The sequence below is a fragment of the Procambarus clarkii genome, chromosome 89 (genome assembly GCF_040958095.1).
Source record: "Procambarus clarkii isolate CNS0578487 chromosome 89, FALCON_Pclarkii_2.0, whole genome shotgun sequence".
NCBI classification, from domain to species: Eukaryota; Metazoa; Arthropoda; class Malacostraca; order Decapoda; family Cambaridae; genus Procambarus; species Procambarus clarkii.
Genome location: NC_091238.1, coordinates 6,106,515 through 6,122,447, shown reverse-complemented (window position 1 = coordinate 6,122,447; position 15,933 = coordinate 6,106,515). Strand labels below are relative to the sequence as shown.

The following is a 15,933-nucleotide window of genomic DNA, read 5'->3' as shown; positions in this document are numbered from 1 at the left end:
AATAAAGAACTGAAATACAGCAATTAATGAAATAATCTTAAAGACAAATGAAAAGCATCCACTTCACTAATATAAAAATGGTTTAAAAGACATGCTCAAAACTGAATTACAGTAATAAATATCAATAAACATGTGATGAATGATGTCAGAAAATTACAAGAGAATGGTGAGAGAAGTGTCCTCAAGGAGAAGGTATGAGTGGATACAATACTATATTACAAAAGGAATTTCAACAGAAACATATTATTTCTATGTTATCATTGCTTCTTAGGCATTATCAGACACTACCATGTTCCGTTTGAAAACGAGAAGGACCCTGTACAAAACTATCGCATAAAAAAAACAGCAACGATGCATCAAGAACATGAATCGAACATCAAGAACGTAGAGCATGAATCTATTTAAAAAAAGTGAATTTTGATTTTATACAGAAATTTGATGCATCAAATATTCATGTAAATTTGTGATATCACTATTTTTTTTAAATTTGGAATGTAATAAAACACGCTTTTCTGTGCAGTTCCCCGGTAGTTCCTTGGTGATTAGGAGCCAAGTTCTGCAGTGATTGCCGGGATAATCCTTAGTGTCTGAAAACACTAAAATGTTTCCTGAAAGCTGTAAGCAGCATATCATGATCTAAATTAGTGAGGGACTCATCATGACCCAATAAATAGACAAAAGCAAACAAACCTCCTTGATGCACGGAAACTGACATCTTAGGACATTAATGAATGGGAGGATGGGCCATTATTATTAGTCACACCCAAAATGCTGTGCATAATTAGTGGCCTTATAAAATATTCAAACATTGTACTTACTAAGTAACCATGGTAATCTCATCTTCTGTACTTTTATGAATTATTATTATTATAATTAGTGTTATTACAAAAGCATTGTCAGCAAGCCATACCAATAACACCAATTAAGGGGCAAGGGAAGGCATACCTGAAATAGGGAAGGGAAGCCATAGGGAAGCCCTGAACTAAGAATCACTTAACATAACCTGAGCGCAGTCCCGGATATGGTGCAAGAAACCCACACACATATAAGTCAGGGCCAGGTGCAGCACACACACTAGCTCTAAACTACACAACTCCCCATCAACAAGCATCACTTTGATCACAAGTCCCAAGCAATACCCTGAAAGCAGGGCATTTCCAAAAGTGTCAACTTATAGAGGACAGAACCATAACTCTTCAGAGAAGATGTCTCCGGTTGAGCAAGGTAAAACAAAGTCTATGTTAGGGAAGAGAAGTCTGAAGGCAAAGTTGGAGTGAAATAATAAGCTAGGGATATGTAATGTGGGATAATTATGATTCACAATCCTGAAGGATAATTAACAAACAATAAACATTGTACAGTATAGCCCTGCATGGAGCAAAGTGTCCTAAGGAACATGACACTCCATACCTTAGGGTGCCAGAAAGTGCTCCAAACATGTGTAATTACCCGAGTGCAGTTACAGAATGAAAGCTACACTTGTGGTGTCCCATCTTTTCAGTACTCTTCGTCATATACTGCTTTGAAACTACTGACAGTTTTGGCTTCCACCACCTTCTCACCTAACTTGTTTCAACCGTCCACCACTCTGTTTGCGAAAGTGAGTTTTCTTATATTTCTTCAGCAGCTTTGGTGTGAGGTACCAGACACATAAGTGACGAGGACAATGCACTGGGACCCTGAGTGACATGAGCTGCCACCTGGTGATGGTCAGGCAAATTGGAGCTAAAGTTGTTCCTGAATTTACCTTAGGGCCACTAACACTCTAGTGGCTTCGATGAGGACAGGAAGCTGGCAGCTTGTCAAATGTCCCATTTGTCCTGATGATTTTTCTAGCTGGATTTAATTTCAATCATTTCTTAAGAACAGTGGTTTGTTTTGTTTCTCATGTAAGTTTCTGGGTGATTTCTCTGGTTTTGGGCTGCTCTCTGTTCCCAATGCTTCCCTTGCCAGATTCTGATTTTTATTTCAGAAACACCTACAAGAGTCTCAGAGGCCTAGTGTAATTGAGAGGCTCTACAGTACTTAAGAGCCTAAGCACCAGGGAGTTACTGAGGAGGCCATTGCATGAATAATATATTTATAACATTTTTAGCACAGTATATTACAGCTTAACTTATTCCACAACAAACTATAAAGAGGAACTACCAAAATTACCCGTGCCTAGGGTACCCCCCCCCCAGAGGATCTTTATTCACCTTTATGAACAGAGTTAAGCAAAATTATATGGCATAATTTGTTGCTGAATCCTATTTTAAGAAAACCTGCATTCAGGTTTGATTACTTAGGAAGCACATCAACAAACTGGAAAAGGTGCAAAGACATGTCACTAAGTGGCTCCCAGAACTGAATGACCAGAGCTACGAGGAGAGATTAGAGACATTAAATATGGAAAAACTAGATGATAGAAGAAAAAGAGGCGATATGATCACTACGTACAAGATAGTAACAGGAATTGATAAAATTGATTAGAGAAGAATTCCCGAGACCTGGAAATTCAAGAACAAGAGGTCATAGATTTAAACTAACTAAACAAAGCTGTCGAAAGAATATGAGAAAATTCCCTTTTGCAAACAGAGTGGTAGACGGTTGGAACAAGTTAGGTGAGGAGGTGGTGGAGGCCAAAACCATCAGTAATTTCAAAGCGTTATATGACAAAGAGTGCTGGGAAGACGGGACATCACGAGCGTAGCTCTCATCCTGTAACTACACTTAGGAAATTACCAAGTTTGATAAAGGATATTAAATTTTTTTAGGATATTGATCCACGAGTGAAGAAAATTATATGTATAAACTCCATACTACACCTAAGCTTGGAATGGAATATATTTATAATTATCAAAGGGCAAGGCAATCTTTATTCAGTTAAATACTTCAATATTATCTAATTAGCTAAACATATGCAACAAGGATTTTAAACTTATAAGCTAATGATTTCAGTTGACATTATTTTTTTCCCTTATTAAATCGTACAGTAATTAAATGCATGGGATATATCCCAAATAAAGAATACTGTAATATAAACATTCTTAGCGAAAGGTTGGACAAATGATTTTCTTCAAATTCCTGAATGACCTTTTGTTGCCATAAGTCATCCATCAACCCAAAAATGGCACAACTATTTAAAAATACTACATCAAGGTACACGTTTATAAACAATTAACAAATTAAATGAGGAAAAATTGCATATGGTGACTGGAGCACAGGAGAAAATTGCAAATTGCTACTAGAACACAGGAGGAAACTGCAAAATGTGATTGGAGAAGTATAGGGGCTTAAATAACCAATTGCTGCTTGAATTCCTTCGAATACAGTGTATTTTAGATTAGTAATTAAAACTTTTGACCAAAAGTAACAAATTAAAAGCAAGTACAAACTGAACCATCAAGGGATGAGAAATGTAACCTATGTAAGTACAGTAATGTCTTACCAGCATACACCACTATGCTGATAATAAATATCTCTACAGCTAAATTTATTTTCAATTTCTTGAATATACTCTTTATATCCATTTTAAAACAGTCAAGATATGTACATTCACTAGTGAATTTCTCAGGTAAACACACCTAAATAAGCTGCAATAACACATGCAGTTTAATCTCTAATCTGTACAGGAGTACAATATCGATGTATAAACAACATCAATGAAAGAATTAGCCATGCAATGATGAAATCGTGCATAGTAACGCTATTAGATTTTAGATTCACAATGTTTTTTAAGCAATAAATACCCCGTTTTACATAGCATTTCATGCTAATATCACAAATTAATATCACAAATGTCTTGTTTGTAGATATACAGAATCTATTTGGATTTAGTGTATGAATTTGCTAGCACATATAAAAGCCTCACACACACACATTCAATGGAGTTCCACCAATAGTACTTAAGTCTAATATACTGAAGTATTATAGAGCGTATAATTATTTTTAAGCCAACAATTATTGTGCCAATTGAAATAGACATAGAAACATTAAATACTGAAATACATATTGCTCTTCTGAGGTTAAGGAGTTAAACTTAATTCAGGAGACATTAATGACATTTGTTTTGCAACAAAACAACTGCAGAAAAATGCAATGATAAGTGAGAGTAGACTTTTACTGTAGAGTTGCACCAGTATGAACGAAACATTATCTGAAATTAAAGTCTCTTTACAGGAAATATTATTAGTGTTTTCTACATTGCAATGTCAGCACTTTGTACTCATCACTGCTCACCCCCACAAACAATTTGAAATAGTGTTCCACTTGGCAGTAATTTATAATCATCTACCTAATGTCAACCTTAGTATACATGTCACAGTTGCCATCTGGGAAGACACCAACAGAAGAGCAATAATGCACAATGCGCTCTAAACACGACCTATAGTTTTAACAGTGTTAATATTAACATCTAATAACTAAATATAGTTCAAAGAAAGAATAAGGACAATTTCATATCAACACTATAAATAAGGTTATTAGAACGACAGATAAATAACACAGATTCATTGAGAGGCACGTATTAGCATCTACTTGTATAATAATACATTTTATATATATGTATTTATATACAGAATGTATTATATATATATATATATATATATATATATATATATATATATATATATATATATATATATATATATATATATATATATATATATATGTCGTACCTAGTAGCCAGAACTCACTTCTCAGCCTACTATGCAAGGCCCAATTTGCCTAATAAGCCAAGTTTTCATGAATTAATTGTTTTTCGACTACCTAACCTACCTAACCTAACCTAACCTAACCTTTTCGGCTACCTAACCTAACCTAACCTATAAAGATAGGTTAGGTTAGGTTAGGTAGTAGTTGGTTAGGTTCGGTCATATATCTACGTTAATTTTAACTCCAATAAAAAAAAATTGACCTCATACATAATGAAATGGGTAGCTTTATCATTTCATAAGAAAAAAATTAGAGAAAATATATTAATTCATGAAAACTTGGCCTATTAGGCAAATCGGGCCTTGCATAGTAGGCCAAAAAGTGAGTTCTGGCTACTAGGTACGACATATATATATATATATATATATATATATATATATATATATATATATATATATATATATATATATATATATGTGTGTGTGTGTGTGTGTGTGTGTGTGTAAAAATCACGAAAATTAACACATGATGAAAAATGTGACAATGTCAGACCACAAAGGAAGAATTGAAACAAGAATTTCCTTAAGTACTTTCGTATTTAATAATACATCTTCAGAATGAATGTTCCTTCTGAAGATGTATTATTAAATACGAAAGTACTTAAGGAAATTCCTGTTTCAATTCTTCCTTCGTGGTCTGACACTTGTCATATTATATTATATATATATATACACACACACACACACACACACACACACACACATAAGAAAAGGGGTACAATATAGGTAGAGGCCTAACCTAACCTTCAAACATACAAGCACTACAAGCAAGCAAGCAAGAAACACACACACACAGCAGTGAGGAGACAGGCAGAAAGGAACTTTGAGAAAGGGATAACAGACAAATGTAAAACAGATCCAGGCCTTTTCTCTAAATTCATTAAAAGTAAGCTGCATGTAAAGAATAAAATACAGATTGAGAATGGAGAACAGGTTTACTGAGAATGAACAAAAAATGTATGAAATGCTAAATGAACAGTTCCAAAGTGAGTTTTTTACAAAATGAGGATTTCAAGAGAGCCAGACCCAATCCCAACTCCAGAGCAAACTATAGAATACATAGAGGTATCTCAAGACGAAGTGGAACAATTATTTAATAGGCTAGGAAGAAATAAAAGCAGTTGGACCATATGGAGTTTCACCTTGGGTGCTGCGAGAATGTGCAACTGAGCTGAGCATTCCACTCCAATTAATATTCCAGACTTTCTTGTGCACAGGAATTTTAGCAGATACTGTATATGGTAAAAGGCAAAAATAGTTCCAATCTATAAAAATGGTAGCCGAGAAAAACCTCTAAATTATAGACCCGTATCATTAACAAGCTCTGGTAGTTAAAACACTAGAAATAATAGTTAAAATCAAATGGTAGAACAACTAGAGAGTAATGACACAATAACTGGCAGACAGTAGAGTTTTTGAACAGTAAGATCTCGTGTAACAAATCTATTTAGTTTTATGATAGAGCCACAGAGATTCTACAGGAAAGAAATGGTTGGGTTGACTGTGTCTATCTGGACCTAAAAAAAACTTTTGACAGAGTCCCATACAAGAGGATGTTCTGGAAGCTGGAACATGGTGGAGAGGTGACAGGGAGACTTCTGACATTGATGAAATTTTTTTAACTGACAGACAAATGAGAGTGGTAACCAGAGACAATGTTTCTGGGAGGACTGTTACTAGCAGAGTACCACATGGTTCAGTTCTTGCACCATTAATTTTCATCATCTACATAAACGATCTAACAGAAGGAATGTATATATATATATATACATAAAATATAGGAACAGCAGTCAAAAAGTTAACCAAACCTTTGGAACAATCAAGCGTACTTTTGTCTTTAAGTAAAGCCACCAATATTTAAATGTAGTATTAAAACTAGCCTATCTTGAGATGGTTCTGAGGATCAATGTCCCAGTGGCCCAGTCTCTGACCAGACTTTCTGGTTGGTAGTCTAGTCAATGTTCCCCTACATTTCGCTTCATATGCCAACACCTGCAGCTGTTACTAAAGAAACATTTTCCAATATTCCATCTATATCGGTGTTTTTTTATTTTTGTACTTATATCATCTCATTCTGTTTGGGGCAGGCCCAAAATGCTTTGCATACTAGTGACTTTACTAAATATGCACCTTACTGTAACAGATACGCGACAACTGTATCATTTTCTTTTTCTGTATATTTTTTTAATAACAAATTATCATTATTATTACTATTATTATTATATTTAACTTTCCTCAACTTTGTCATTATGTAGTGATCATGTCCCCCTATTTTCTTCTGTCTTTGCTGTTTAGAAAACCTTAGCAAATTCAACTTTTTGTCTTGAGTTCTGGAATCCATTTTGTTACATGCATTCTTATACAGTACATCATATTGCATCATCTATGTACTTTAATACTATCCACAGGTTGGCTAGTATTGCATAGACATTAGGCACTTTTCTATTTATATGGTCCCTTTCCCTGTCCACTTTCATAAGACTCCTGTTGCAGAGGATGTAACATAATGCCTATGTTATACCGCATTCCATTGCTGGACATTTTTCCACCTTAAATTTCATTAACCTTCATTCACTCCCATTACTCAGTCTGTCCAGATCATGAAGAAGTATACTACAATATCTTAGATCTTTGATTTGCTTAAGGACTTTTGCATCATCTGCAAATGCATAATAGATCTCTGCATTCTATATGCCGAGATTATATGGAGAGATATATGCAGTGGCACAGATATTGACTATAATCATCACTGAGGCCAGCACTAATTCATAACCCCACATAATATGAAAATTCATTTTCTCCAAACAGTGGTAGACGGTTGGAACAAGCGAGAAGGTTGTGGCGGCTACAACCATCAGTAGTTTCAAAGTGTTATATGACAGTGCTGGAAAGATGAAACATGACGAGTAGAGCTCTCACTCTGTAACTACACTTAGGTAATTACACTAGTTATCTCCCTACAGTCTGGTAATATTCCTCTATCTGTTATTATCATCTTTCTACCTGCTAAAATGTCTCTCATTTACTACCGTGTATATTTATATGCACACACATTTTCTCAAACTAAATATTTGGCATCATCAGGCATAGTAGTTTAAACCCAACTCAGGGATCATTGGATTTTAAAGTATAATCATCAACAGAAATGAATTTGAGAAAGTATATATACATCCCAGTATCTTTATAAAGATTTGGGCTTCAATTCACCCAACATATACCAGTCTTCCATCAAATCATCCTAGGTGATTAAGCTAACTCACAGGATGAAAATGTATTTATGCCTACTAACTGTGACATACAATAATTATAACTTAAACTTGTAAAATAGCTTCAATCATCTTTTGTGCTTGAGTGTTCAATATCCCGATATTCTTTATGTACTGTAACTGTTCTCTATCCAAGGAGCAAAGATGCTATGTTATCATTAACTAAATGGCCATGTCTGTTGTACAATATAACTAATCAGTTAATAAACAACATAATTATGGGTGCCTAGCCATTTTACAAAAGAAAATGCCATGCTTAATTAAGGCAACAGCATCTTGAGGCATCAATGATGGCACTATTATGACACTAGATTGGGATCACAAAATGCTACAACTGTCTCGGGTGGCTGCAGATTCCTGGGCATGTGGCCACTGTGATACTTGAGGATTACAAAATACTGTACTTCAATTGTCTCGGATGACTGAAGATCCCTGGGCATGTGGCTACTGTGACACACTCGAGGATCACAAAATACTACAATTGTCTCGGGTGACTGTAGACCACCTGGACATGTGGCTACTGTGACACACTCGAGGATCACAAAATACTACAATTGTCTCGGGTGACTGTAGACCCCCTGGACATGTGACCACTGTGACACTCGAGGATCACAAAATACTACAATTGTCTTCGGTGATCCCAGATTCCTGGGCATGTGGCTGCCAGGTAGTCTTTAGTCACTGAGAGTTTTCACATACTGTATAATTATCATTCATATATTTGGATGCTATTGTTATATAAGTGGAAACAACTTGAAGAACTCACTACTAATTCTAGATTAGGAACATGGCTTAGTACACACATAATGTCTATGCAGACAGTGAGTCATAATAACATGGCTGAAAATTGGACATCCAGCTCAAACATGTGAAAAGAAATGAATAAGGGTATCTTTCTTTCAGATGTGTGGGTTGGGTGTGTAATGTCTATGTATTAAGTTTAAGAGCAGTCAGTGACATTTATATTTTGAAGCAAGTTAAGCATTGTTATTTATGTGCATCCCACCTCCACAGTTTTGTAGTAAACCAGTTGATCATTTGATTGAGTATCTACAGTACTTTAATAGCACCTCTATAGTATATACTATATTAAAAATAAGTACTCATTTACATGAGTGATTATGTGCATGAAGATATAATTTTTTTTTTTGTAAGATGGTGTACAGCAGCCAAATGACAATCTTCATAGTACAGTATTTACAAAAGCTGATAAACTTACACAAATACAGTATTCTAATTAACAGCACATCGGCGTTTGAGATTAACCAAGGGGACAAATCGACAGAACTTTTTGAAATTGTTTCAAATGGTACACACCATGTGAAATTATATTTAGGCTAGAACATCATCTGTCCCTATTTGTATATGTTAAGTCAGCAACACAATTTGCATATAGGCACGTCTTATGGAATTACAATGCAGCTTGACAGCAATAACAGCTCAGTAAAGTTGATTTTCAACAGGAAGATTGGAGAAGAATGGCAGAGCAAATTACTTAAAGTAAAAGAAACTCTGATAATGAAAAAAATTACATAAATGTTAGTGTATCATCACATATGAACTCAAAAATGTCTTATGAGTTTCAAGTAAATAACTACTGCAATGGAATATATAGAATTAGTACAATGGCTGACACATGCAAATTAAATGCATTTCTAATTATCACAGTATTTATTAATGGTTAAGAATTTTTAGTGAAACTTGGAGTCACTAATTTGTTTTCAGGAAATTTAATAATTATTTTAAATTTTGTAAAGCCTTTGAATTGATGAGGAAAAAACCAGCATTGAATGTAATGAAACACCATTTTGTGGGTGAGAAATTTAAGCCTTCTGAAGATGTATTATTAAATACGAAAGTACCTAAAGAAATTCCTGTTTCAATTCTTCCTTCATGGTCTGACACTGTCATTCATTCATATTATAAATTTCCAGGAATATAATAATTAGTTATTCTGCTAAAAGTATGATAGAATCTAATTAATGAAAAATGTAATATGTGCGACGAATACTCTCTGCATAACATTAGCTTTTTATGAAGCACTAACAGCTTCAATTTGAGGACATACAGTACTGGCAAATACTGTAAATGGAACCCAGGAGTAATATGATAATGGCAAGAATTGTTATTCAAAACAATTACTGTATATAATTGGGTTTAAGAGTTCAAAACCACCGAAATGTACGGCATAGGTTCTAGTTTTAAAATGTAATATACATGAAAGAATCATTGTTCTTTACATCTACTGTGAAGGGGCTACAGTACATCCTTAATCCATTGCTCGAGTAAGAAAGAGTTTATATATATAAGAAAAATTTGGCATAAAACTAAATTTAATCTGATGAGTACATCAACAAAAACTTAACATAAAGCATCAACACAAACTAGAGACATGCTACAACTACTACTAATCGCCTAATAAGATGTCATATTTACATCTTCCAACACAGCAGTCACAATACATGAAATGTTTGAAGTTTATTCTGACAGCTACGCTAACAAGGAATTAATTTTTATGTCCCGAGATGAAAAAATTTGTTAAAATTTAAGTCAGTTTTCCCGGCTAGTATGTTACCTAATAAACACCAAGGGAAAATAATTGTGGATCAAACATTTTACCTTTCATGCTGTTTTATGTTTAAAAATAACCTGGGTACTCAAATAGTATACTTAACTATTGTAAAAGCTGTATTTGACACTAGGCCATAAATCCCATAATAAAAAGCGTAATGTTAATTTATATGAAAATGATAAAATTTTTAAGGCATTAACTAATTTATTGATGTTAAACATTGTGATGTTTATTTATAACAAATATCGAATCAAAGGCCGCAAGATCTTGTGATGATTTTCAAGCATTTAACAGCACAAGGCAGCAAGTGTTTCAGCTAAGTCATAAATAACATCTTCAATCTAATGGGGAGAATGGAATTTAATCACTTTACACAGATTATTGTTTGTTAGTAAAATTACATAAAATACTCCAAAAAACAAAATCTTCTTCCTTTAAGATAATTTGCTCTACCAGTTAAAAGGAAGTCAACGGTGTTTACTGCTCTGCAAGCACACAATACTGATTCAAGCTCACAGGTGATTCAAGCACACACTACTGATTCAAGTGCACAATAGTGATTCAAGTGCACACTACTGATTCAAGTGCACAATAGTGATTCAAGTGCACAATAGTGATTCAAGTGCACAATAGTGATTCAAGTGCACAATAGTGATTCAAGTGCACAATAGTGATTCAAGTGCACAATAGTGATTCAAGCATACAATAGTAATTCCAGGATATTATAGCGATTCAAGCCCACTATAGTAATTCAAGCACACACTACTGATTCAAGTGCACAATAGTGATTCAAGTGCACAATAGTGATTCAAGCACACAACAGTGATTCAAGCACACACTAGTGATTCAAGCATACAATAGTAATTCCAGGATATTATAGTGATTCAAGCCCACTATAGTAATTCAAGCACACACACTAGTGATTCAAGCATACAATAGTGACTCAAGTACACAGCAGTGATTCAAGCACACAATAGTAATTCAAGGACATCATTGAGATTCAAGCACACTATAGTGATTCAAACGCACAATAGTGATTCAAGCATATTATTTACTTGATGGTAATTCAAGTATCTTTTGCCAATACAAAAGCCATTTACAACTTGTCTCATAATTTGCTCTTAAATATCTTACTGTGATTGAATTTAATTGTAACTTTTAAGACTTTTACTGTATTCTTCATAAAAATAAAGTAATTACTGTAACAAAATAAAAGTATATACAGTACTATACCCAGTAACACAAAGCTTTAATTTTCTTCCATATACAATTTACAAAGTGATATGAAAACTCTGTTCAGATGATTTAAGAAACAGTTGTTGTATATGTTATCTGCATTGGCAAAGGTGATTCAAGGGGCTTCTAATGTTGTAAAAGGTGTAGGCCTACTGTCAATCTGCTCACCATGTTGTAAGGTGCAAACCTACTGTCAATCTGCTCACCATGTTGTAAGGTGCAAACCTACTGTCAATCTGCTCACCATGTAACATTAAATCCTTTAAACTATTTACTTCAACTACAGAAGTGCTTCCATACTAACTACACTAAAATTCTCATTAAAACACCAAAGACAATATACAGTAATTCCCTGTTTGTTGGGGACAAAAGCTTGTACTTTAGACTTATTGAGGTCCCCCTAGGCCTACTACTAACCTTTCCCAAGGATGCAGCCCATAATAGTTGCCAAACTCCTGGCACCAATTTTACTGCTAGGTGAACAGAGGCATCAGGTGAAAGGAAAGGTGTCCAACCATTTCTGTCCTGCCCGTGGATTGAACCCAGATCCCACGATTGTGTGCCAAGGGCATATAGGCGACTCTGCTATAAGGCCCGATTTAATATCTGTTGTGTTTCCCTCAGTCCTACAGCAAAAATATTCTCGAACACCTTCGTGTTCACCAGAGTTTCAGTAATTTGAAGATAATGATTTTATCATTAAGATAATCTGAAAGATTATCTTTCAATAATTATTTTCTACTAACTTTTCTAGTGTGTGACATATAGAAAACTATCATTCAGAAATTCCTGGAACTTCTGCAATTAGAATTTATAGTTTTAATGTCAAATTATGTTAATATCAAAATCATGATGTACAGAGGCTTCATTATATCTAATACAGACAAGTAACTCTATAAACTTTTCAGTCATAAAGAAAAAACAAATTATAACAAATGATCATGTATAAAAACCTGACTAAAACTATCTATTATAAATACTGGCAATATTCATTATACTGTGAAGACTAAACCACACACCAGAAGATGAAGAGACGACAACATTTTGGTCCGTCCTGGACCATTATCAAGTCAATTGTGATTAAGATTAAGCCACCCAAAAGGTGGCACGGGCATGAGTAGCCCGTAAGTGGTGGCCCTTTTGAGCCATTACCAGTATCAAGAGCTGATACTCGAGATTTGTGGAGGTGCGAGTGCACCCTGCGTGACGGGACATGTCTCCCGTCGATTGTGATGAAAGTGAGTGAGGTATTAAGTAAGGCAAGAGAGAGGTGGAGGTGAGGAGGAGGAAATTCCTAAAGGAAGGAAGAGCAAGACAAAAGGTATGGATTGGATGGGTGTAATAAAGGGGTGTAAGAAGGGGAGTAATAATGGGTGTAAGAATGGGAACATAAGAATAAGAGGAGAAAGACAAAAAAAGAAAAGGATGGGTAGGCTTATGTTAGGTCACGTTTGTTGGAAAGGTTAGAGCATTTGAGTATGTACTGTGAAACGGAAGAGTCAACAGCAACAAAGAAAGGACTAGGGTTCATATTGGGTATGTTGTGTATCAGAGCTGATTCGACAAGACGGTGTCTGTGAAGAGTAGAGGCAGGAAAAGATTATTTTAGAAGAAGACCTATCAATAGGATGATTAGAATCCCTAACATGACAGAAGAAAGCATTGTTTGTGTCTACAGACTTAACACTTCTTTTATGGTCCTTAAGTCTGTCAATCTAGAATACGACCAGTTTCCGCAAAGTATTGGAGAGGACAAGATGAACAGGAAATAGAGTAGACACCTGTAACATTAGGAGCAGGAGGAACAGTGTGAACCAGATTACTACGAAGAATGTTAGTTTGTCGAAAGGCGAGCTTTATGTCAAGAGGACAAAGGGTATTAGTGAGATTTTTGAGTTTAGATATGAAGGGAAGGGAAGCACAGTGGTACTAGTGTTGGAAACAGGTTTTGGATGGAAGAAATTTTGTTCAGCTTGAGAATAGGCACAGTTGACAAAATGTAAGGGGTAATCAAGGCAAGAGAAAGATTTGTAAAAGGCAATTTCAGAATCAAGAAACTGAGGGTCACTGATGCGTAGAGCGAGGAGGAAGAGAGAGACGAGAACACTTTTCTTAACAGAAAGGGAATGGTAGGAAAAGAAATCGTCGTCTCCTCATCTTCTGGTGTGTAGTTTAGTGTTCATATCTTCAGTCACATTATTGTGACTCATAGTCTTCATTATACTGTAACTATTTCATTCTCAATCTTTGCATACAGATTTAGTATTTGGTGAAATGATAAATTCTAATTAGACACTAAATTTATAAATTCTTTACTAATGAAGAAATATTGTATTTTATAAAACTGAGGTGGATTGAAACTGCCAACAGTACATGTACAGAACAGTATATTATGTGGGCTTCCTGAAAGCAAGATGAATATCATCTACAGGACGAGACCACTCCGAGGAAAAAGGAAATATCAGCCATACAAACCATGTAATCTTGAAATTACCACATTGGTATTACTTGGTGCCTTTAAGGTGTAAAAGTCATGCTGCGAAGGTTTCCAAGCCAGTGATGTCACACATAGGCCTACAGTGTCACAGATAACTGATGCTACTCTAGATTTATTTTGATGAGGAAGATGTTATTTTGTATAGTTTATTAAAATAATGCCAGAGAAACACAAACATTCATTAAATGTAACTTCAACACTAATATAATGCAAATATGTAAATGCCAATGCACCAACAAATTTTAAAAGTTAAAGCATTTAACCAGTTATTTTAGTTTATTTTAGTTCTAACCAGTTACCATCAACCAGGTAACCAGGTATTTGAATGCTTATTAAAAACTAATGCTTTTCAAAATTTTGTCACAGTTAATGCATATGAAAACAAAAAGTAGCCCAACTGTTTTAAAACTATCCAAAATGTTATTTTCACTTAAAACAACCTCATTAAATATTGCTAAAGGAAAGTTTAAATTATAAATATATAAATACTGTAACTAGAAAAGTCTGTTCTAAACATACTCAAAATATTAAACACCTGTATATGTATATTATCAAAATATTTATCAAAATCAGCAGAAGAGAATCACAAGCAGATAATATTCATAAGAATATATAAAAGTAAAAAACTTATGAAATAAGTGTTTTAAGGACTTATAACTAATAAATATCACAAACCAGCCATTATACAAAAAAAAAATTAAAAAGCAAAGCACAGCTTAGGTATGAGCATCCATAATGAAGTCAGAATGTTAAGCAGTTACGTCAACGTGTGGTTAGTGGGCTACTGGCTAACATGAAAGACATCAAGTGCTCAATACAGCTGCAAGAAATGTGCTCTTTAAGCTGAAGATAGGCCTACTGATGTTGTATAGGCCTACTTGTAGCAATACAACATCTAAAATGAACTGGCACTGAAGAGGCATATTAGAGAAATAATAAAAAAAGATTAAATTTGGGAATACACCATATTGGAATTATGTTCTATAGTTGCCAAATTTTCTAGCTCATCCACATAAAAAGGAACCTTAATCATTCTTACATCTACTCCTTATAAGACATTTTATAAATACTGGAAATGTTCACAGCATTTATCCTCCTTTAATTCAACTTCAGATGAAGTGATTAATCTCTCGTTTATTTAAGAATTAGTATTATAAAATATTTACAGTAAGATCCAGATACACTCATGTTAGTATTACAAATGAGATAGAAAGGTTTGTATAATACAGTACAGTATTAGTTAAGAATTATAATGCATTGTGCAGAAAAAATGTACATTGTTATTCATATTTTTCATCATGCAAATCTCTAGTCTCACTGCAGCAGTTATAGCAATGATACCATACATTTGCCTTGATTTATAAGTACAGTACTGTATATTTCTTTTATGAAAAATTGGAGTTTAAAAGCACAGGTGTTATGTAGCATCGCTCATGAGTGTGAGGACTGAGAGAAAGATTAGAAGAACAAGAGGAAGGTGTTAAATGTCCTTCTTGCACTCGTCCTTAGCCAGATCCTTGTATGAAGTGGACTTGCGTATCCCAAAGGTTGGCTCACCAATGGAGTAGAAGTAGGCTAGACAGATCAGACACATCACTGCTCGCATGCCTATAATCATCACTAGACGATTCTCGAGCAATGCTTCATCTTCATTCTGTCAGAAAAAGT

At 34.5% G+C, this 15,933-nt stretch overlaps 1 protein-coding gene and 1 long non-coding RNA gene across 3 annotated transcripts in view; both read right to left on the bottom strand.

Moving 5' to 3' along the window:
- Nucleotides 1–15,933, bottom strand: part of LOC123773433 (tumor protein p53-inducible protein 11) — a 74,776-nt gene that overhangs the window by 6,699 nt on the left and 52,144 nt on the right. For both annotated transcript variants that reach the window (XM_069317860.1, XM_045767190.2), the window contains one exon: nt 15,823–15,919. In XM_069317860.1, coding sequence (XP_069173961.1) covers nt 15,823–15,919 — 97 coding nt within the window. The remainder of the gene's footprint in view (nt 1–15,822; nt 15,920–15,933) is intronic.
- Nucleotides 9,063–15,816, bottom strand: LOC138359131 (uncharacterized). Its single transcript, XR_011225767.1, has 2 exons — nt 11,994–15,816; nt 9,063–11,955 (listed from the first exon to the last, which is right to left on the bottom strand). It is a non-coding gene; the product is annotated as an uncharacterized lncRNA (long non-coding RNA).